The sequence below is a fragment of the Haliotis rubra genome, unplaced genomic scaffold, assembly GCF_003918875.1.
Source record: "Haliotis rubra isolate DU_JTF1 unplaced genomic scaffold, ASM391887v1 Scf25, whole genome shotgun sequence".
NCBI classification, from domain to species: Eukaryota; Metazoa; Mollusca; class Gastropoda; order Lepetellida; family Haliotidae; genus Haliotis; species Haliotis rubra.
Window position 1 is genome coordinate 2536007 of NW_025766558.1, and position 23018 is coordinate 2559024.

At 37.5% G+C, this 23018-nt stretch overlaps 2 protein-coding genes across 2 annotated transcripts in view; one reads left to right on the forward strand and one right to left on the reverse strand.

Moving 5' to 3' along the window:
• Nucleotides 1-62: 62 nt before the first annotated feature.
• Nucleotides 63-7137, reverse strand: LOC124279426. Its single transcript, XM_046715254.1, has 5 exons — nucleotides 6859-7137; nucleotides 5357-5407; nucleotides 2585-3179; nucleotides 1796-2058; nucleotides 63-1338 (listed from the first exon to the last, which is right to left on the reverse strand). The coding sequence occupies exons 1-5, from the start codon at nucleotides 6898-6900 to the stop codon at nucleotides 1288-1290; spliced, it is 1002 nt and encodes a 333-aa protein (XP_046571210.1). The 5' UTR covers nucleotides 6901-7137; the 3' UTR covers nucleotides 63-1287.
• A 4492-nt stretch (nucleotides 7138-11629) lies between these two features.
• LOC124279425 (ral GTPase-activating protein subunit alpha-1-like) overlaps nucleotides 11630-23018 on the forward strand; it is an 88556-nt gene continuing 77167 nt past the window's right edge. Inside the window, exons 1-2 of the mRNA XM_046715253.1 lie at nucleotides 11630-11846; nucleotides 12368-12478. Of these exons, the coding sequence (XP_046571209.1) occupies nucleotides 11723-11846; nucleotides 12368-12478 (235 nt within the window). The 5' untranslated portion in view covers nucleotides 11630-11722. The remainder of the gene's footprint in view (nucleotides 11847-12367; nucleotides 12479-23018) is intronic.

Sequence of the window (23018 nt, forward strand, 5' to 3'; positions counted from 1 at the left end):
GGTCTATGTTAAAGTATGGGACATGATCACCTTAGCTTTACCATCGCTTTGAGGAACGGGGCCCAGAAGCAACCTTCAATGGAGATGTCAGAGAAGTATCATACTAAATAAATGAGATCTTAATGAAATTGTTAATTACTGTAGATATCTAGTGAATGGTTAGTTAATTGTGCCAAATATATCAAGTGGTCAAAGAGACTAACTACACAGAAACTAAGTCTACTGAGTATCAGTAGATGTTAAATGGCAAGTCATATATGTTCTGTTTAAGCTGTATGATCAGCCATGGCCCACAAGGAGTAATGGGCTAAGCAGCTGATATTGTGGAGTTGTGGCAGCAGTAGAGATGTCTCCAGAGATCTGTTCCTACTAAATATTTCAACTTGCACACCAAAGGTACCACAACAGAGTCCAGTATATCTATGACAGCTCCATATTAACATAATCAACATCTGTACCCACTCTATCCCAAATGAGTTGTGTCTTATATTGACATGATTTCAGATCCTACATCTTAATGCATTACAGTAATACAGTATCATAAAGACAATGTGTACCTGCACACTGTGACTGACACTTCAGGATTACAATGTGAAATTCTACAAAGTCAAGGCAGACAGTGTAAAAGGACTCTCATATCCAGGTAATTAATACAGTATCACAACAAGCAACATATACCACAGTATATGTATGTAAACATTTTGATCAGTTACCTCAACACAGACATATTGCACGTGTAGTCAAACAACATGTGTCATAAATACCATGGCTACAAGTTGTGGAAATCTCATCATGTGAGAAGCAAGGCACAACATCAAAGGTTCCAATGGTGGAGGGTTAAACGTCATTGCATAAACAAACTGGGGTATAAGTGCCATAACCACCAGGAAAAGATGCCTTTGTCTCATGCCATTAAAACCTCAGTCATCCAGAACTTCTTTAGAGCTGATCCTTCTTTATTATAACATAAAGTCTGTATTTGTTCAAATCGCGTCCAAGCCACACTTTTCCACATCAACGATAAGTACAATGCCTAATAATAAATGCTGTAAGTCCTGTATATTGAATATTCAGAGTAACAAATACTGATTAGATTGATATATTCAGATAGATTTTCAGAAATCCTAAAACCTAGCAGATAACAGTGTTCAGTTGAAGTTTCACTTCAAACATGTTTCAACATCATTTTTGTAAATATGGTTTTGAAGTGATTTGTACATTTCAAGTTAACAGTTTAATTGTAGTGTCTGATCTGTGGTGTTTGTTTCTCAGTCGAGGGTTGCCATGTTACCAGTTGTCAAGGAAGTCAAATCCACTCTTTCTCAGGTCAGATGCATTCTGAAATGATAACAATACTTAATTCTACCACGATTATGAGGACATTTGTTCAGTTACAACTCAGAATTTGACCCTATCCCTCCAACAAATTACCTCCCTTATATCACATATAGGACACTGGTTACAACCATTAATTACAATTGGTATCATTGATTTACGATCTATACCCGCCATATAGCTGCAATATTGCTGAATGCGTCGTAAAACTAAACTCACTCACTCACTACAAGTGCAGCGTAAAACTAAACTCACTCACTCATTACAATCTATACAGGTGAATTATTTGTGAATATGTCGGAACATTGTTATATCTTTAATATTTCAGGTCTTTGAAAAATACTTGCATTTCTCTCCCTTAAATGATCATAGTTTTAGTTTTGAATATGTTCAAGTTTAAAATTAATTAAATAGACAATTGCTGAAGCAGAAATTCAGTAGTAATTTCTCGACAACATACCATCTCATCTGAGGTCTCCACTGCCACAAACAGCACCTCTTCCTGTTCTGCTTCGCTAAGGTCTGGCTGATTGGGCAGAAGTTTGGCTGTGTGGTCAGGTGTGCTCTCCACAGAATGGTCCGAACTCTCCATACCACGGTCCATTGTCATTGCCAGGGGTTCTTCTGTCACTGGCTCTTGATGAGTAGCCTCAATAATATCTGCCACTGGCTCTTGATGAGAATCGTTTATTAAATCGGTTGCTGGCTCTTCTTCAATAGATTCTAAAGAACACATGAGAAATGTTTTCATCTAATGTAACATCCCATTAACTTATATTTTGTTCTTAAACTCCTAATCACCTCATGATTTCATCAAGTTTGAGGAGAAAAGCTAATGAGTTACATAGAATTACTGATTATCTGTCCTCAAGTGTTAATCCTGAGCCTTTGGTGAGAGGATTATAACATTTATTCATGAGCGACATAAAATATGTAATTCCAAATAGGTTATTCTACATATTACTCATTGATATTTTACTAGGCATGACTAAAAAGACAGTTAATTGAAAGGACCATCAATGAGAAGAAATAATAATTTTCTATACCAAACTTGTGTCATCAATGATCTCCTACATAAACTCTTCTCAAACAATGAAGCACTGTTATGCCATATGGCTTTGACAGACCAATCCATACTGAGAAAATATCAGACATTTATTACCATATTCATTACATGTAATCATTCTACCGTTTTCACATTTTATGGGAAATTTTCATTGATATAACATTAGACCTATGAACAACATACCTTCTTGCATGTCCTGTGATTCCTGACCAACAAATGTGGACCATTCATTTGCCATTACTGGATTACTGAAAGCATTGTTGGTCTCGTCTGCTGTCTCTTTGATGATCAGTTTTTCTGTGGTCTCAATGTCAATTTCAGACTTGGAAAATGTGACTTTCTTTGGAATTGGAGATTTTGTCTTCTTAGCCTTTTCTGAGGTTTCTGAATGCGCTACAGATTCACTAATCACGCTACCTGAGCGTTCTGAGCGACTCTGATCACTGATGATACTCCCTGAACACTCTGACATTCCATGTCTAGGTGTTCCCCGTATATCCTGCACGCTTCCCTCAAAAGCTGGGTTGTCTTCTTCAAGGGGACTGCTGGCCCTTGATGGGGGTTTGCTGGTCCGAGTGTCCAGGTGGGTTTGGTATTCAGACAGTAATTCACTTGTCCACCTCTCCTCACTGTAAACAAACTGTGCTGGAGCAAGATTCTCAGGAACAGTCTCTTCAGCCTCAGTTTCAGTACTGCCAGATTTAGTTTTTTTACCTTTTGTTGGTGGTTTGTACAGATTCTCAGGTTCAAAGTCTGACAACGTCAGATCCTGTTGGCTCTGTAAAATTGAATTTAAAAATGCACCAGTTGTGAGATATGTAAAGAACTAAATATGTCCATTTGCTAAAATAAGGATTTGGGTATACAAAATGTAAGTGGATGCTAAGTCCTTTTCTCCCAAATAGCCGGATTTTGTAATCATTTTAGTAATTTGAGTCCAATTGTATCTTTTCCATACCTTTCGGTATCACTATCAGTGTGGAGATTATGATGATCTGTTCCACCAAAATGACATTTCATACAACATGGGTTTCTGACAACTGCCCAAAGTTACAGATTGGATATAGGACATAACTTTAATGATATTCGCTTGAAAAAAACCAGACAAGTTTGTGAGTGAGTGAGTGAGTTTAGTTTTACGCCGCACTCAGAGATATTCCAGCTATATGGCAGCGGTCTGTAAATAATCAAGTCTGGACCAGACAATCCAGTGATCAATAGCATGAGCATCGATCTGCACAATTGGGAACCGATGACATGTGTCAACCAAGTCAGTGAGCCTGACCACCCGATCCCGTTAGTCGCCTCTTACGACAAGCATGGGTTACTGAAGATCAATATTCTAACCCAGACCTTCACGGGTAGACCACTCTGACAACATGGACAAGCTACAAAATCACAACACAGTCCAAAGGTTAGCCTATTAAATGTCAGACGTAAGTATTCAGATATTTTCAGATCACCACCATGACAATGATGGCCACAACATGCTCAAGAGGTTTTCAAAATTTGACAAAGTATTTCATTATTTCAACATGTCTATGAATGTATAAGCTGTATAAAAAAACTTGCTTCAATAAGAATCCCAACCAAATTCTAGTCTAAACATTACCATGACAGTGTGTGTATATTACAGACTTCTTTTACAAAAGCAGAACAGAAAGGGCATGTAATTGTCTAGTAACTATTACAGGGGTGGAAATAACTTTAAAATTGCTAGTGTACTCGGGTACAGTGGCACATGTAAAATCACTTGCCCTGATCATTTTTCCACTATACCGGCTGTTTTCTTGTTGATTTTTTAACTAAACAACATTATTAACATTGGAAAGTCAACTGGACACCGGTACAGTGTGATATACAAATTTGCTTGCCCGACCGAAAAGAACACTGGACTCGGACGTCGGGCAATGGGTTATTTCCACCCCTGTATTATAGAAAAAGTTTCAGTTACTACAGTGACATCTGGAATACTTTCTATTACAACAAATGCAGAATATCATCAGACTATGGGTATTACAAAGAAGCATCATTGTTGACAAGTAATATATTATTCTGTCAGACGGACCGTCGACTCACCTGGCATGAAATGCATGTGCTGCCTACAGGCACAAGGGGTCATCTCAAAGACATTTTGTGCTTTTTAATGTGTGTTGACTATGTCTCATCTATTGATTAACATCTTATGTGTCTTTCTTTCATAAAGTTTATGTTGAGATATGTAAAAGAATATGATACTCAAAAACTATAGAAACGCATCGTAGTATATAGGTGGCATGACCACCCGAAGATTGACAGGACTGGATATTATTTGTAAATTGTTATGACGTGCCGTGTACCTCCCTAGTATAATTGCCCTAAAGGATTATCTTATCTTAGCTGATATCACTATCCCAAAGCCCGACCCCAGGTTTTGCTTTTGAGGCGACCCCTCCTATCTGTTTGTTTTTATAGTGACAGTGAGACTGCATGGTAGCTACATCCTTAATAGTTTCAGCATAAAAGTTATTATTTTTTACGTCAGCTATCGTTTATAATGAATCTACGTCTAATTTCAAATTGGGCATTTAAAAAGTGTCCTTTGTAATACAATATCGTTGCACACTAATTTGCATAAAGCCATGGTCTGTTCCAAATAAGTCTTTTTGGACTTAGTAAAAAACCGCATTGCTCATTTCTGCACTAATTTCCCTTCAGTAAAGTCCTTTTTCTCCGTTTCCTATCTCTCTAACCACAGAGACTGTAGTTAGGCCGAACTTAGTTTAACAGATATTTCACACTTTCACATATCAACTACATAAATTGTAGAGATAAATGACAGAATACAGTTTTTTTCTATTTCCGACAGTACTTTAGTAGTTCAATCACATCACAGCTTCACAATAAATATATGTCCAGAAGATAATGTTCAAATATTTACAATTGTTTTGATATGACAATGAATGGAACACTCACCTTGCTCTTCCAAGAAAATGGTCCTGAGTGAGCATCTCTCCATGTTCGCAACTGCAAAACACAAAAGGATATAAACACTGAAGACAAAAAACGGTGTTATTCCATCAGATTTCATATCTACAAGGATAACATCAATGTTACCACAAGCAATGGGCACCCCATAATCCCCAATCTTGTGTGTGTTTCTGTAACTGCAGACTCTTCATTTTGAATTTTATTTGGTTATTTATCATTTATTATGGTTATTTTACTACTAGTGATATTGACATTCTCAGTTCATTTACTGATAAAGCCTGTCATTGTTATATCTTAGAAGGTCTACCACACTATATTTTTGGCATCGAATCAATGCCATAGGGTTGAATATCATTATCAGCTTCAAGCACCTGAGTTTATCAACTTGTTCCTTAGCTAATGATTTACTAATGAACCATGGATACTAGAAAGTGATAATTTACAAGTAGACTACCATTCATTATTCCATATGTGTACAAATGGGAACAATTATAATTTATATGTCTGCTAGTCATGTTTTTTTACCAAACACAGAACTTCATAAACAAATACAGGTTTACCTCACAGTCACAAAGATCTAACAGTAACATTGGATCATCATTGGAAGTATGGGCTAATCACAATTTACTCAGAATTACAGACTTTGTTAAGATAAATTTGTTCAATCTAGTTTGGAAGCATTGCCTGAAAGAGGTTAGACAGCAGATGCAAATCCTATGAATTGGAGAGGTGTGCCTCAACAAGTCTGAAAAATTAATGATCAGGAGGTGACACTGATAGATTGAGAAATGGATCCGAGGACTAAGTATAGTATCGGAGGTATTCGGTATGTCAAACTCCAGTCAATAATCAAAAGGTATTCATGTAAGATAAGTGAAGCATGAGGTACAATCAGGTTTAATACTCAATTAAAACTTCATATGAGCTTTATTTTTACCACTATCAGTATCATAATTCATATGCATATGTGCACTTTGGGACACAGAAGTGGAACCTCATCAATGTGTTAGCAGAGACCATATAATAATAATCTATTATATGGTCTCTGGTGTTAGGCAGAGAAAAAGTAAGAGACGTTTGAGACTGCCACCAAAAACTAATTTCATCACGACCATGTGAACAATGGGGGAGAAAACTAAAGAGAGAAAGTAGAATATAGGTGCAGCACTAATAAATTATCCTCGCATATGTTAGTTTTGAACAGTTAAGAAAACATTGCTGATATTTCAATAAATAAGACAAAGCCTAAATATGTGTTCACCCTGATAGGTGATGTCTTTAACAATAGAACCATGTCTCGATATTGAGAACAGAATGCAATTTACCGTGAGAAGCTTATGGGCTACTAGGCCTTGGCTATTATTTGTTCTGAACTGCAGAAGGTAGATGTGGACAAGTTGCCCGACAAGTACCCCACTCGCACCAGGGGCCCGCACCACTATTGGACTTGATCATCAGATGCGCAAATCGTACAATTTCAGTTTTACGTCGTTTTCATCGACCATGATCTTCTCCCCATTGGGAATCATAAGTTTGGGGAAGGATGGTGGAAAGTCTGAAGCAGACGCCTCATTACGATAATGGTGTCGTATTTCAGAGTCCACAAAGTAGTCATCGATAACTTCTTCTTGTTCATCGATAGACAGGCTATTCCATCTATCTCCCAGATAAGATTTCAAACCCTCAGTCTGTCTATATGTGCGATTTCCCAGGAAACTTATGCCAAGCAAAATATGCTGTCACATCTGCGGTCGCCATTTTCCTTTTTTATTTTGAGTTGTTTCCCTTTGATAAAGGTATTTATAAAATATGGAATAGTCATGTTTATGAAAAATGATCCTTATGTTCACTCAATCGCAAAATTAAATGCTATGAAGCTATGATAAATGGTTATTTAATGATATTAGATGTTGTTATAAGGAATTAGTTGGCGGTGAATGTTTTATAATGACAAAAGATTTAAAATTAGGTAGAAATCAACACTTGTAATTAGGACCGTGCAGTATTACCGGTACAGTATCTCGCGATACGATTATCGCGATATGGTTCAGATTCTGAAATATATTGGGTCATCCAAAGTGAGCTCCATTTGAATTATCTGACATCTCAACTCAGACAGGTTCTGGAGAAACAGCGGGCGATGGTAGAGCAGAAATCAGCGACGTGCATAAACGTGGATGTGCAATTGTGGATCCAATTGAGGAGATCTTCATGTATATACGTTATATAATTTATTTATTTTTAATATATGGATTTTTCATTTTTACTTGGTAAGAAGCACACGTGCGTTGTTGTTGTTTTTTTTCGATTTTTTGTTGTTGTTTTTGTTGGGTTTTTTTTTTGGTCGCAGGTAATGGACTCATTATTCTCTGGCGTTGACCTATTATATTGTTTTGGGTTTTGTTTTAAAACTAGTTTATATCAGTCAAACTTTACATGATAATAGGACATTATAGAGGTATTAAATAAACTTCCGTGTCGTATTCATTGGAAATTGTCTTACAAGCGTTGTAATAACATAGTAAATAACGGTACTTTGCTGGATGATTCTGATAATCAATCCTTGATTATCATATCATATAAACATATCATAACACTTTATGGGTAAATGGCGGCCCGCCATGGTAACCTCCCAAAACTTAGACAGCCATATCTTAGACAGCTTAAAACAACAACATTTCTGGTTCAGTGCACAACTAATCCTCAAGCTGATACCTATTTCTTATAATGGATCAGTCCAGTAGAATCAATTAGACAAGACGTTATGTTCATTCAGCATATTTATTATAAGTTCAACAGAGATGAAAAAATAACTAGTAAATAATAAATATGGTACGTATGTTGATCATGTCCATTCTTGGCATATTAAGCACTGCATTTTCACAAAAATTTCCCTAAAATATATATGTGTATTGACATCAGCATTTATCAAGGACATAACACTTAATGGTCATTATCATTATCGCTGATCATGTACATTCTTGGCACATTAAGCACTGCATATATCTGTCAGCCTGATACAACATTTCATTAACCAAGATGAAGCAAATGTCCAGCTGCATCAAGGAACTGGATGTGTGTTTTCTCGACTTGCTGAAGTTGCTGCTTGAGTTTTTCCAATCTGTTGTCAGTCTAGCGGTAGATTCTCTTTCTGCTGGATGGGGCTGCTCCGTGATTTAACTGCGACAGTTTAGCTCTATCAGCATTCTCTATTCTCCTGATAATTACGATGAACCGGAAGACGTAGCCAATATTTAAAAGCTCTTATCATTGCATCGATATGTAAAGGGAATCTGCCACATGCACCCAATACCAAGCTACTAAATGCACATTGTTTAACATTCAGTGACCATTTACACGCCTGTAATGAACTTCCTCAACTTCTTCCAATCTATGGAATGCCGATATTTGAGATACATACAATAACAATGGTGGCATTTTAGTGAGTGAGTGAGTTTAGTTTTACGCCGCACGCAACAATATTCCAGTTATATGGCGGCGGTCTGTAAATAATCGAGTCTGGACCAGACAATCCAGTAATCAACAGCATGAGCATCGATCTGCGCAATTGGGAACCGATGACATATGTCAACCAAGTCAGTGAGCCTGACCACCCGATCCCGTTAGCATGGTTAGTCGTCTCTTACGACAAGCATGGGTTACTGAAGGTTCATTCTAACCCGGACCTTCACGGGTCTATGGTGGCATTTTAGAGTCAAATAACTGGAATGCAATTTTGGAGAATAAGACTGAAAACAATCAATGTTTTTCAAAAGGTTGCTTAAATGTCATGTCCACGACAGCCTGCTGCTAAAAAAAACACCTAAATATATATACCCTTTTTGACTTGTACAAGTTGTCCATTCAAATACCATGTTTCACTATTACTCAGTCTCAGACTAATCCCAAACACTACAGGTCAATGGTTGTCAATATTGACTGACGTACTCCTCAAAAGGAGTCCGACTCAGTCAAGAACGATAGTGCAGGTCTAGAGAATTGTTCCAAGTTGTTTTTATCTTTGTTTGTTTGTTAGTAGATTTATATTATAAAATAAAATAAAATAACTTTGCTTCTCACGGGACGAAACGTCAGTCTACTTTATCCCATCCACACACACATGACACATCTCGAGACCTTTGTCACTTGTGTGATACTCGCATTTATATATGCGTGTTTATACATAATGTTACAATTAGATGATTAACAAACGAACCAAGAAGAGCGCTTTTGCATGAAAAAGGCATGGTCGTGCAGCATGAAGCATAGCGGATTCACCGGGCACGTGTTTTTCGTGATCTACACGTGTCCTACCCCACTGACCAGACAGCTTCATCTGTGAAATTGTTACTGCTCAAACCCTGGTGTCAAGGGGCAGACGAGTTTTTCAGACATGGCTGGAAGGAAAACGTTTTGACAAACTTCTGCAGGTTGTATTTGCCTCTTAGATTCATGGCGAGAACATACCGTTGAAGGATAATTGGGTAGACTAACCATCAACAATATTATCGGAATCAATCAACAGAAATGACCGACGATTGATTTGATAAATTACCAGAGCAATGAAGTAAAATGACTTATTAGAAGTGTACATCTGATCAGAACACAATCGGTAAGGAGAGAAAACTCTGTCGGCTCAACGAAAGCAGCATGAGAAATCGGGAATGTCACTGACTTTGGTATTGAGTACACACACTCAAGAGACAAGCTGTAAGCGACGATGACATCGATTGGAATGATGTTATCATGGATGTTCATGAAAGTACACCAACTACTGGCTAACGTAGACACCGAACATACCTCCGGCAAGAATACAAGCCCAGACTGACACTTTAAACATCGCGTCGGTCCGTAAGAATATAATCTAAACCAGTAATCTCGATCTCAGTCCAGTGATTGAAGTCATGAACATCGATTCCGCAACTGGGAAACGATGACACCAGCCAAGTCAGTGAGCCTCAGATCTCCTTTGTCGTCATTTCCAACTGGTACTGGTTGCTGAAGATCAATTCACAGCACAACATCGTGAAATAATGATAATATCTTTGATAATCGTGGTATTCTGTAATTCTTTTCATTGAGATTAAAGGATTGGATTTTTTAATATAATTAGGTGCCGATGAGGGCTAGCTTTGTGGTCAAAGCGTTCGCTCGTCACGCCCTGGGTCCATGTTAATTAAGACGTACCACAACGAATGAAGCCCATTTCTGGCATCCACCGCCCCCATTTTGCTGAAATGATGCTAAAAGAGGGGTAAAACACAGTTCCCTCACCCCAAAATTATAGTAGGTTAACTCCTTTAATTGCCGCAAGAAGAAATACATGTCCAAACAAATGTTTTTCGGGGCAACAGTTGTTGTTTTTAAGGAACTGAATCAAACTAACCCGAGCGAAACAGTCGTCACCATTTAAAGTGACAGGACACCTATTTCTGTGTGTATTACCTTAAATTCTTTCAGTAGCAGTCTATTCCCGGCACTCGAAAACATAGGGGCGCCTGCATGGGTTTGGGCTCATGTCCTCAGCAACCTAGCTATGCTTGTCGTGAGAATTAGTGAGTGAGTTTAGTATTACGCCGCTTTTCGCAATATTCCAGCAATATCACACATTCTACCCATGTGGGGAATCGAACCCGGGTCTTCGGCGTGACGAGCGAACGCCTTATACCGCCCCTCGTGAGAGCTATAAGTGTCCGAATATAGATAGGGTGGTTGATTACATGTTCTGTTTACGTGGATCAATATCCATGATGTCAATCGCTGGAAAGACCGTCCCTGATAAAACATAAATATTTACAAACCGCTATCATATACATTTAGTTGGACTAGCTATTTGCGTCCACAACAATTTTAAAAAATAAATACAAATATAAATGCCAGTGCCCCAGGTCTTTTCTGCCTCTTGTCTCTTTGAGGGACGGATTTCTATCGGGGAATTTTTAGTGTTTACAAGTGTTTCAAGACCAATTTTATATATAGTCCTTTCAAAAAAATACAGCACATTAATTGTCATTCGACATTTTTTTTATTTGTTTTCACGTGCACATAAAATGAAACCTTTCATATATATATAACATATTGAAAAATTTATAAAACTTTTTGTGTACTCGAAACGTTTCAACGCTGCTACCACAGAGAAATAGAGTCATTGGATTTCGATACACAAAGTTAAAACGTCGTCTTAGTTCAAATCTCGCGCACTTGCGAACTTGGCAGAATTACCTCCCTTTTTCATACGCATGCGCATTCAAGCGGAATCTCGCCATTTGTGAAAGGAGAAATTTGTTTATCAAACAGGTTGAATTTGCAAAATGGATATAGATCTTAAACGGATGAGATCCAAATAGCTAGATGACTTCGGCATTGTTCTTCAGGAAGACAGCCAGTCATGGCGATATTAAGAAATCAGCGCAGAAAGTCGCAGACCCGAAGAAAGATACCGTTACACGATTGAAACACCTTCGATCTGTTTTGGGTAGGTTGTTTTCTTCATCAACTGTCAAAAGTCAGTAATTGCTTTCAGTGATTTAATTTCCGAGGTTGGGTCATAGTTCCTATATATAAGTATGTAGCAACACAAAATTCCAGAAACGGCAACATTACATGACGCAATTAAATGTTTGCTCATTCAAACTATTTTATATTATGATACACAACAACAATCTGACAGTGCTGTCAGTGGGCTTGTTGATAGTGAAAGCCTGTAAATGTCCATGATAATGAATGTCATGCGGTTTAGTATTAATATAGAGGAATGCTGCAGATCTCTAAGAATTACACATAAAATATTATTAAACCAGGGTTACCCATCCCTTGTTTTCATAATCATAACAATTCTTTGGCCATTTAATTCAGATCTAGTGTACAGTTCATCTCAGACTAGTTGTTTGGATACAGGATCACGAGACCCCAGTCACCAAGAGCTGAACAGAGATGATATGCTATGATGTCACTAACAAAAATTTGGTTTAACAACTTCTTGTACTTTTGTTCCAGAAAACTATGACTGTGTGGAAGGAAAGAAATTTTTCCAGGAAAACTATTCTCACATTTACTACATCTTTTACGACAACTTTGGAGTTGTAGAGAATGATCTGAAACAGAGAGGTAGGAATCTTAACATTGTTTCTTTTTGGATTGCTCATCAAAGACATTTCAATATAGGCTGTGATCACCATGGATGCTGTTGTGTTCTTTAGTACAATCTAGCAGGCTTGCTTACTTGCTTATAAGCCACCATTATAAAACATAAAAAGAAGATTACTAAATGCAGTGTAATAAATGTTTCAAGTTCAAAATCAACAAACCTTCGACTTGATGTGGTAGTAGCATTTTCATTTTCAATCTTCAACATGGGCATATTGCAGGACTGGATCCTACCTGGCATTTTAGAAACATACTAAATTATAGGGCTGTGCATTGGCAAATACATTTATTGCAGTATATTGCGATTCAGGTACCAGTATTGTGATGCATATTGCGATATACTGTAAATGTTTGACAGTAAGTGACAGTAATTGTACATGTCGATCCTATTTACCACATTATAAGTCCCTAAAAATATATGTTATGGTTCTGATAACAGTAATCTCAAAATTAGGTTGCATAGTCAGGGATTCTAGTTTCTTTTTATCAATATAGTATTACAGCATGCCGTTTTGTCATTGAATAACAAAGGAAAACATCTGTTGTGAATGAAAGTCTGTATAGATTTTTTATTTAAACCATAAAGATGATCACAAAAAAAGTACCCAATATACTGGTTCTCAGAAAATATATTACAATATGTATCGTTTGAAAAGAGTATTGTGGTATACCGGCAATACCGTGCAGCCCTACTGAATGATTAGTTGCAAAACATTGGACACGGACGGTAAAAATGAACATGCATGCTACTTTGCATGACCCTGATTAAATAGGGATAAGAAATTATTTGCATCTGCTGTCTACAGTGCTCAGTTTTATTTGTAATGGGTGTGTAAAACACATCTAAGAAATGTTTTTATTATTTTAGGAAAGTACTGACGTCAACATGATTATGGTGTGGAAATACATAAGATTTGTTAGGGTTTGATTTAAGCATGTTAAGCATTTAGAACTCACACTGGTGCTACCTGAAACTGCAAAATGCATCCTCATGGTTATTCCAACTTGCACTCAGCCAGTGTGCGAAATACTTTTCAAATTTTGCTAGCCAGTCGGGCAAGCTATGCCTGAAAGTTACTAGCCCACAAAATAATTCACTAGCCCGAAGTTTGAATGTAGAAACTAAGCAAAAGATGACAGAAAGGTAAAATATCATCAAAATCAAATGACCCCATGAAATTTCACTAGCCATTCGGGCCAGTGTCGGTAGAGATTTACTGGCCCAGGTGGATTTTTACTAGTCACGGGCTAGCGGGCCAGTGTCTATTTCGCACACTGCACCCAGTGAATGTTGATATTTAGCTGTTCAAAGAGCACAGACTGCAGTTGTAAAACAGAATGACAAGGAACTGACTTGAAGCAGTGACTCTGATGTCAACACGGAAAGTGATTGAATGACAAGGAACCATTCATGTCATTAAATAAGCGACAACAGGATAAAATGTGTTTATCAGACCCTGAATGATTTTGTTTTCATGTTCTGAATCATCAATACCAAAACTCAAGCATTATGTATAATTCCATGTTGAGCAGTTGGTGCAACCTGCTTTTGTCTGGTGCAACTAGATTATTACCTCAGGTTGCACCTGTACAAGTAACGGGTGCAAGTAGGTTTCATTTTATTAAATCTTTTTGTAAACAGCATTTGTTTGCTTGCTGAAAACTTGGTGCATATGACTATTGGCATTCAAGCTTAAGGCCATTCATGGCCAGATGTTGTCACCATGACAATATTGACATGGCTCACAGTCACATCAAGTCAAGTTTATGGTCAGCACATGTCATGTTGTAATGATGTAAACAATGGGAAGATTAGTATACTTCATTTGATCAAAACACCTTTCAGTCAGTTATGATTAATTATGGATACATTTATCAATAATTGTCTTAAGCCACTGTTAGGCATACTGTCAACATTAATGAGTAAGTAAAACACTGGTAGACATAATGTATTGACACACTTCGTATTGAAACTTACCCATTTTTGAGTACCCTGTTATGTTTCACAGAATCACAACTCTTCTGGTATAGGATTTATTTACGACTAATGATCATATTTACTGATAAAATCAATTGAAATCTTTCAATTGCGGTATACTATAATAAAAAAATGTGAGAAATAAACATGGTAAATGTGTATTTCTTACACAGTCATGAAACTTAGCTGGTGACATTTGACTTTCTACTAAGTTCGGTATGTTTCCCACCATTTGTGTCAGCAGCGTGGAAGTGCATATAGCTTTCTTACTAAGATGGTAGAGGCATTGGACCTCCAATGTTCACGTTGTATTGCATTAAGTATTGCATTAAGAATGTGGTACCCAAAACCAGAAAAGAGACTCTCTTTAATTTGCCAGAGTGAGCCCCATGACTAATCATGCTGATGGGTTTTTGTTTACAAAAATGTCAGTAACATTCTTCTGATTAGTATTGATTAGCTCAGGGATTTACCTTGAGTCCTGTATTTGAGGGTCCCTGGGACTCATGCTTATAATTTTAAGGGGTCTTGAACAACAAAATTGGGGTCGCAGACACTTCAATATTATTACTAATACTGTTATTGTATTGTGTATCATGATCATCACATTAATTGTTACAGTAATGAAATTGCAAATGATACCATAACTCAGCTGGTAGCAAACTCAGCGATTACTTATTGTTACCTGATTGGAATTTTTACAAAAGTATTTGGGCTTTTTCTGCATCTCTGTGGATGCACTAATAAATTTTGTTGCGTCCATTGTCAATTTTTATACGTATAGGATGCAGAAATTCACGTCCTGTAAATCCCTGTTAGCTTATTTTCATATGCATAAGGGATTGGACGCGAATGTAAGAATATATTGATAGTGATCAGCTGTCATCTTATTTCATTGAAGTTCAAGTGGTTTGTTGGATATGATCTGACAGCAGTATTTGGTTTACTTCCTTCTTGGATTTCAATCACACATCAGGACCCTCTCTGATTGGTTGATCAGCATATAGTCAGTTGTGGCACATGAGAAGTCATGGTAGATCACACTGCCTGTAGAACAGTGCTGGTATTCATTTGATTCTGTTTACCTTTTTTTCCCACCCAATCCACAGCTCTGCCTCACCCACCAAACATATATGGGTCATAAATGATGCACAGAACTAACAAGTATTTTGAATATTTTGCCAGAGTATTAATAATGTTTTTTAAAACTATTTCTTGTACTATAGTGTACACACGCTAGTACACCTCCCCATTCTTGGCAAAGCAGTGGCTTTTTGTAGATATTGTTCACATCCAGGAAACACTTCAAGTAAACAGGATATAACAAACAATGTGAAAATGAGAAATCGGAGATAAACAAGACTAGACATGATGATAATTTCAGTTAATGTCCCGAATTTGAGTAAATTTCCTGATTTTGGTTATGCTGGACACTATTTTGTATGCCCAGATAAAGCTTATGTGACAATGTAATAGTTTGTCAGCTTACCCTACATAACAATCAGCTTAGCACATTTATTTTGGTTTTGAAATACACAATATTATAATTAAAAAGCACTTTTATACAAATCTTTGAAGATACATTTTCTGAAATAATTGTTGTACCAGGAATATTATATTGTAATTCATGTTTATTTTAGTTGTCACTGTTTAACTTTATGGCTTCTCATGAGATTTTCCGATGTGGAAAATAATACATAGTGACACATAATAGTCAACAACATAGTTAACTACACTGCAGAAAGTCGAATTGTTTTGCACAACCAAATCATTTCAACGCTTCATGGAAATATCCAACTGTTCATTGACATACTGGTAAATGATAAGTGTGGTTATAGAAGTTGCTGTTAGGAAACCATCAAGAAAATCATCTGTTAGTAAAAATGTACACCATTCCTTCTACACACCTTTTAAAAAAAATGTGCATTATAATATAGAATTGAAAATAACATCTTCATGAAAAAACACATACATATTCATTACCACTTATTCTAAATACGCATAATATTTCTAACTTTGTGTTTTCAGTAGAGCCTGGTGAACCATGTCATACCACTTATTCTAAATACGCATAATATTTCTAACTTTGTGTTTTCAGTAGAGCCTGGTGAACCATGTCAGTTCGGTTCTTTTTACCAGAACACAAATATGTTTTGTTTGGATTATAAACTTGAATGATCACAGGGCAATATTGTTGAAATTATTCGTTAAGTTATTTTAATAGAAATGTATGTATCTACTCACTCAGACAGATCGTATGAATGACACCTTTCATTCCATTCAAGATTACTCAGCCAGCTTCCATTGTGGTCACATTGGTTCAGTTGTAATGATTTGTTGATACATTCCTATTATGGTATTCATTGATTATTACAGTCTGTAGATATGGTAGAAACATGATAAGATTGATAAGATTATATTATGCAGATTGTGACTTGAACCACCGTCTAAAGAGAGCTCTTGCATGAATACGTCAGGCCTCTCATGTCTGTATACCCATGAAGGTCCGTGTTAGAATATGCATCTTCAGTAACCCATGCTTGTCGTAAGAGGCGACTAACGGGATCGGGTGGTCAGACTCGCTGACTTGGTTGACATATGTCATCGGTTCCCAGTTTCGCAGATTGATGCTCATGGTGTTGATCACTGGATTGTCTGGTCCAGACGCATTTATTTACAGACCGCTGCCATATAGCTGGAATATTGCTGAGTGTGGTGTAAAACTAAACTCACTCACTCTCTTAAATCTCTGTAAACATAGCAAACTATTAAATTTAATCCTCTTTATCAAACTTCCTTCTCTCTGTACAAGGAAACTTCTTGTTGTTTATGTATTTCGCTTAAGGATTGAATGTGTCTTTTTTGTATTTAGATATAAATCAGACTACAAACTGTATGCATCCTTATAGCCTGCTTTGGTGGGTGTGGCTTATATTTTATGTTCATTTGGAAGTGAAGGCAATAACCATGGTAACACATGTTTAGCTAATCAGAATGCAGGAAGTACAATGAACACAACAAAAATCTGTTTGTATGTGTGGACATCAGCCCAGTGGCTTAGTGATACTATTTCAATTTTTTTAATGATATGAGATATGTTTGTTATTATCTGTTTGGGTATTCTATAACCCACATGAAATAGGACTGCTTTGAAATCAAGGTTTGTTTTATGTTGACCCAAGCCACATGTGATGTGTGTGAAGGCACATGGTTAAGGATTATCGGCAGACATTTTACTTCTGTTGACATCAGACAATATCCTTCTATTGACCATGATTATGATGATGACATTAGCCAATATTCTTCACTGACATGACATTATTCTTCCATTGACTTGATATTCTTTCCTTGACATGAAATAGTTTTTCTGTTGACTTCAGACATTTGTCTTCTGTTGACCTGATCTTCTTCCATTGACATGAAATTATTCTTCTGTTGACATTCTTCATTATTCCATAGGCTTAGGGAATTCTATACAAGATATGAGAAGTTCAAAGTCACAAATACATGTCCAACCAAGGAAGAAATATTCAGTGTGATTCTAGTTAGTTAGTTTGACACACAAACATTGTTTTTCATGTATATGCATTGTATATCTTACTTGAAAAAGAACCTCAGTGTTTCAAATTCAGTAAATATCATCATGGTCACCCATGTCAAAGAATACACAATTTGAAGGTTCATTAAGTGACCAATACAGGGCGATGAGTCCATTCAATGAAGTGTCAGGAGTAGAATACTAGAAAACTGAAAAGATGTCTTCAAAGGATCGGCATCAATTTGGCCTAATGTTAACATGAGATGATATCTTGTCACTTATGGGCACACCATACACTGACACTGTACAAATGCTGAAGGATTGCATTGGATATAGTAATTAGTCTTCCTATTAATCATTGTACAGTCAACAATATGGGTTGGTTGAAGGGGAATAATCAATGCTGTTAGGATGCTGAATGAGTGATTTGTAGATGGAAGTTCTATCCCCACACAGACATTTTGGGGTTGAAGGAAGATTATCATGATAATTAATGAGAGTCTCAGTCCTTTGAGTGCTGAGTTTGTTGTATTGTCCAGCTGGTGGGTCTGACAGCCAGGTTTCATGCTGGGTAATCCTATCACATAACTTCCATTATACATGCCATCGTACATGCAGTCTGATCCCCACTGAGTATATGCTGTTAAGTAGTAATGATTCTGTGAAGACATATCTGTGCATTGTGATACTTACCACCGTCCTAATTCACATGAGACCGCCTCCGTGGTGTAGTGGTTAGAGCGTCCACCCGGAGAGCGGAAGGTCGCGAGGTTCGATCCCCGACCGCGTCATACCAAAAGACGTTAAAATATGGTACTTGTTGGTCCCTGCCTGGCGCTCGCATTAATGGGTACAACAAGGACTGGTCGGCTCGGAGTCAGTATAATGTGTCTGAGTGGGGTATTCATGCTTCACTGCGGCATGGTATCTCAGTGGGCTAGCACTATAAAACCAGCTTCAGTCTGGGCTAGTACAAGCAGCCGCACATACACATACACACGCATGCACGTCGTCATATGAGCGAAATATTCTCAAGCACGACGTAAAACCCAATTTCACCTCACCTCACCTAATTCACATAGCAACCTTGGTATTGCATGACAAAATTATATATAAGACTTGTGAGAAACCTAGTGGAAACCTTCCACTCATCCTCTAAGTGTGTAGCTTGGCGTACAGGATAGGACAGGACAAAGAAAGCTTGTAGTGTTTACATTTCCTGTCAGTTCAGTTCAAATTTTTACCAAAATTGAAGCATTGAGAACTGGTTGAGACATATCATATTTTCATAGTTTATTTTTGGCCCAGTTACTGAATTTGACTTTCACAGACCCCAGATTTTCTAGCAAGTCTGCATTTTGTACATCAAGCAATTGAATGATCCCAGCTGTAGAGCTTGTGTTTGATTTTATTTATATTCTGTTAAGATTATTTAGGGGTTGTGGGGTAGCCTAGTGGTTAAAGTGCTTGAAGCCCATGTCTGGTATCTGCTGCCGTGATATTGCTGGAACAGTGCTACCAGTGGCATAAAAAACCAACCTTCCTCACTAAGAATATTTAGATTGGCCAATCCCTCTGTCATAACAAAGATCTGCTAGGCTACAACATGAATTAAAACCAATTGTCTGCTAGTTCAGTTTTTCCATATTATACATAAAATGGGAAGGACAGTACACAACACTCTACCACTTCGACACTAGTGTTTATTGACTAAAAAAGCTGTCATAGTAACCCACACTCATAACCTCTTCAACAAGTAATTCAACACAAACTGAATGTCTGTTTCAGGACAAACAGTTGTCAAGATATCCCTTAGTGAATTGTTGAAGATGTCAGAATGTAGAGGTTCTGAAACGCTTGTATCAAAACACAAAAATATCTAATTCACTGACCACTGGTGCTTCAAACTTCAGAAGAAACTCTCTGATATGTCATACTGACAGTAAAGACCATCTTGTTGTGTGTGCAGAGAACATGAAGTCTCAATTTGCTCAAGCATGGAATAATGGTCTGTGCAAGGAAGGAATGCAGTGGTTGAAGGAGTGACAGCTGTCCTGGCTAACACTAGAGCATATTCCAATGGATAAACATGCCAGTTAAATGAGGTTCTTGGGTCATGATGGCAGTGTTCACGAATAGCATCTGACCCTCTGACAAATCCGGCAGATTTGCCAACGGTCCGATAGAGGTCTACAACCCACCGGCCCCAGTGTCTGACTGTATATTTCACAATGACTTTGACTGAAGTTAAATGGGACATGTGACACCTGTTTGCTGTTTATAAATCTTATGTTTGTTTATAATTTCAGTGCCAATTATAAGAAATGCTAAATCTGAAATGTGTGTTTAATTTTATTCTATGGGTACTGTGAATTTTCAATGGGTCAGACAGACATCTGAAACTTACAGGACCCAATGTCCTGTTCCTTTGAAACATGATTCGTGAACACTGTGATAGAAGCCCGTACATTGACACACTATCACAAAGGATGCATCAGAAAGTACAGCGACTGACATGTTATAATCCCTGGCTTGCTGCAGGGAGACAGAACATTGATGGAATGCTTATCAGAACACCCGTTATCAGCATATTTGCATAGGACACTACAGTTGTGGGAATGCAGAAGATATTATTTATGCTTAAATGGTTAATTCAGATACAATGAACCAAGCTGAGATTGGCTTGAATTGCAAGTGGAAAAGGAGCAGTAATGCTTCAAGCCATATTTGTCCATGGGTCTAGAAAGGGGTCAAAGGCATAGAAAAAGATGCCATAGCAAACGGTTCTTCTGCAAAAGTGTCCAAAATCATTTGATTCGTAAATGTCAAAGAGATTTTTAAATATCAAAGAAGTTGATTTTGATTTCACATCTTGAAAGGTTCCCTGCAGAGACGAAAGCCTCATGTTTGCTCTTTGGCAAATGGGGATGACCTGTTAGCAGCGCAGGATTGGGATAACAAGCAATGGACTTGCTCATTGATCATTTTGGACTAGAACAGTCACATGTGTACAAAGGTCAAGTAGAGAAGCCTTGGTAGATCCAGAAACAACCAGTGAGAATGGTCCAAGGTTAAAACTCTTGTAGGGCTACGACTATTGTAAGTCAGTGTTACAGTATAGAACTGACTGACTGACTGAGTTTGGTTTTATGCCACTTTTAGCAATATTCCAGCAATTTCACGGGGGGAACACCAGAAATAGGCTTCACTGTACCCATGTGGGGATTCGAACCCGGGTCTTCCGCGTGACGAGCCAACGCTTTAACCACTAGACTACCCCACCGCCCCTACAGTATAGGAAGTACGAATGCTACGAAAAGTTACGTGATCTTAGGCTTACAAGAGCTTTGTGAAACGGGACCCTGGTTTGTAGTGAAGGCTTCCCAAGGGACAAGCGTAGTGTTCTGTGGAGTGGTAACTACAAGTGAGTATTTCTGAACCTGACCAAACTTGCTGTATTAGCTCTTGCACCCCCAGACCAAACAACTGGCTGTGATAGCGAGGTCAGTAGACACAACCTTTCCAAGACAAGTGCTTGGCAAAGACTGTGTCCTGACTAGATGATGTCCTAGTCTCTACTGAACGATTGGATAGGTCTTCATTTCCCCATGAACAGGACTCAAAACACTGGAGAGGGAAGAGAAGACTGTACACATCATAAGTGAAATGGACTGCAGCAATAAATTAAGATGACCAATCTTGTCGAGGATAAGTTCAAACTCAGATTGTATTGAATATTGTGAGTGAATCAACTATTTTTATACTTTAGTGGTTGTGACCTATTATTTACAAAATGCCTCCATCTTTGTGAACCCAGTGGGCCCAGAGGGTCCATTAGCTTCTTTTGCTAACATGAACACTGTATTACCAGTGTATGTCAGTTGCTGTTGGCTAGTAAATGCCAAACCAGTCAGTAATTTAGATAAAGGAAGGGCTAGGAACCTACAGTACTTTAAAGAGCCTCTATCTCTTGTCACCAAGGCCAAATAAAAAATGGTTGTGGTTCCAATTACACCTCTTAAAATTTAGGGTAGGTAGGTAGGAATTCTTTTTTTTTTTACATCTTGTTTTTAGAAATAAAGTACAAACTAATAACACAATTATCGATGTGTAATTGTTTATTCAATCAAGTTTGCACCCATCATGTCAACTTTCTCTATCAGAATGACCCATGTCCGTTAGTGCAGGGAAAAAACAATGGTATCTGAAAGCTTATTTTATTCACACCTCTTAAAAAACTTGGGTCGGCACCAGAATTCAAGGGTCGGTCGGGTAATCGGAATCACAACATTTATTTTTAGGCCCAACTACTTACAATACTCACAAGGCACACTTGTATAGAAATATGTGTCAGAAAGAGATTTGCCCTTTTAGCATGCTCTAAAAATGTCTTCTCAGATAAGCTGAAATTTGTAATGCTGAGCAATTCGATTTTAGTTTGTTGTTTTTAAACATTGAAAAAATCACATTTAACACAAAGTTTCAAACTCAAAACACCACTGGGCATATGGCTTAAATTGTGTGTGAATGTAATGACAACAAAAGTATCCAAGGTTTATTACTTCCATGACATGAATACCAGCACTTGACATTGGTCTCTTTAATGTTGTTGCAAAAATACCATCTTCTCTCAGTTATTTGCCACAATTTGTCTTGAACTCACAATATATATTTGTAGCAAATTAGAATGACGTGTCACATAATTATCACTTATCAGTGATGGCCTACAGAGACTTGTGGATCTATATTTTATTGCTAAAAAGACTAGGAAATGCTTACAAGATTAGATGGAAGTGCTGACTTTGGCCCATCTCTAAATTGCAGACTTTAAAGTCATTAAAATGATCATGATTAAACACTGTTGATCCAATTACTTCAGTTTACTTCAACTCCGAGTATTTTAGACTGCATGATAGCCCTAACTTACATAATGATCTGTCTCTGGGATATCTGGGATTGGGGGCACAGCACCTCAGTGGCGATGG

Bases quoted from the DNA above. Each gene is read 5' to 3' on its own strand.
- LOC124279426 (XM_046715254.1), bottom strand. From the start codon at position 6,900: ATGATTCCCAATGGGGAGAAGATCATGGTCGATGAAAACGAC. The intron at 3,180-5,356 runs GTGAGTGTTCCA...TCAATTTTACAG, and splicing joins CATTTTCTTGGAAGAGCAAG to AGCCAACAGGATCTGACGTT. The intron at 2,059-2,584 runs GTATGTTGTTCA...TGTGTTCTTTAG, and splicing joins ATCACAGGACATGCAAGAAG to AATCTATTGAAGAAGAGCCA.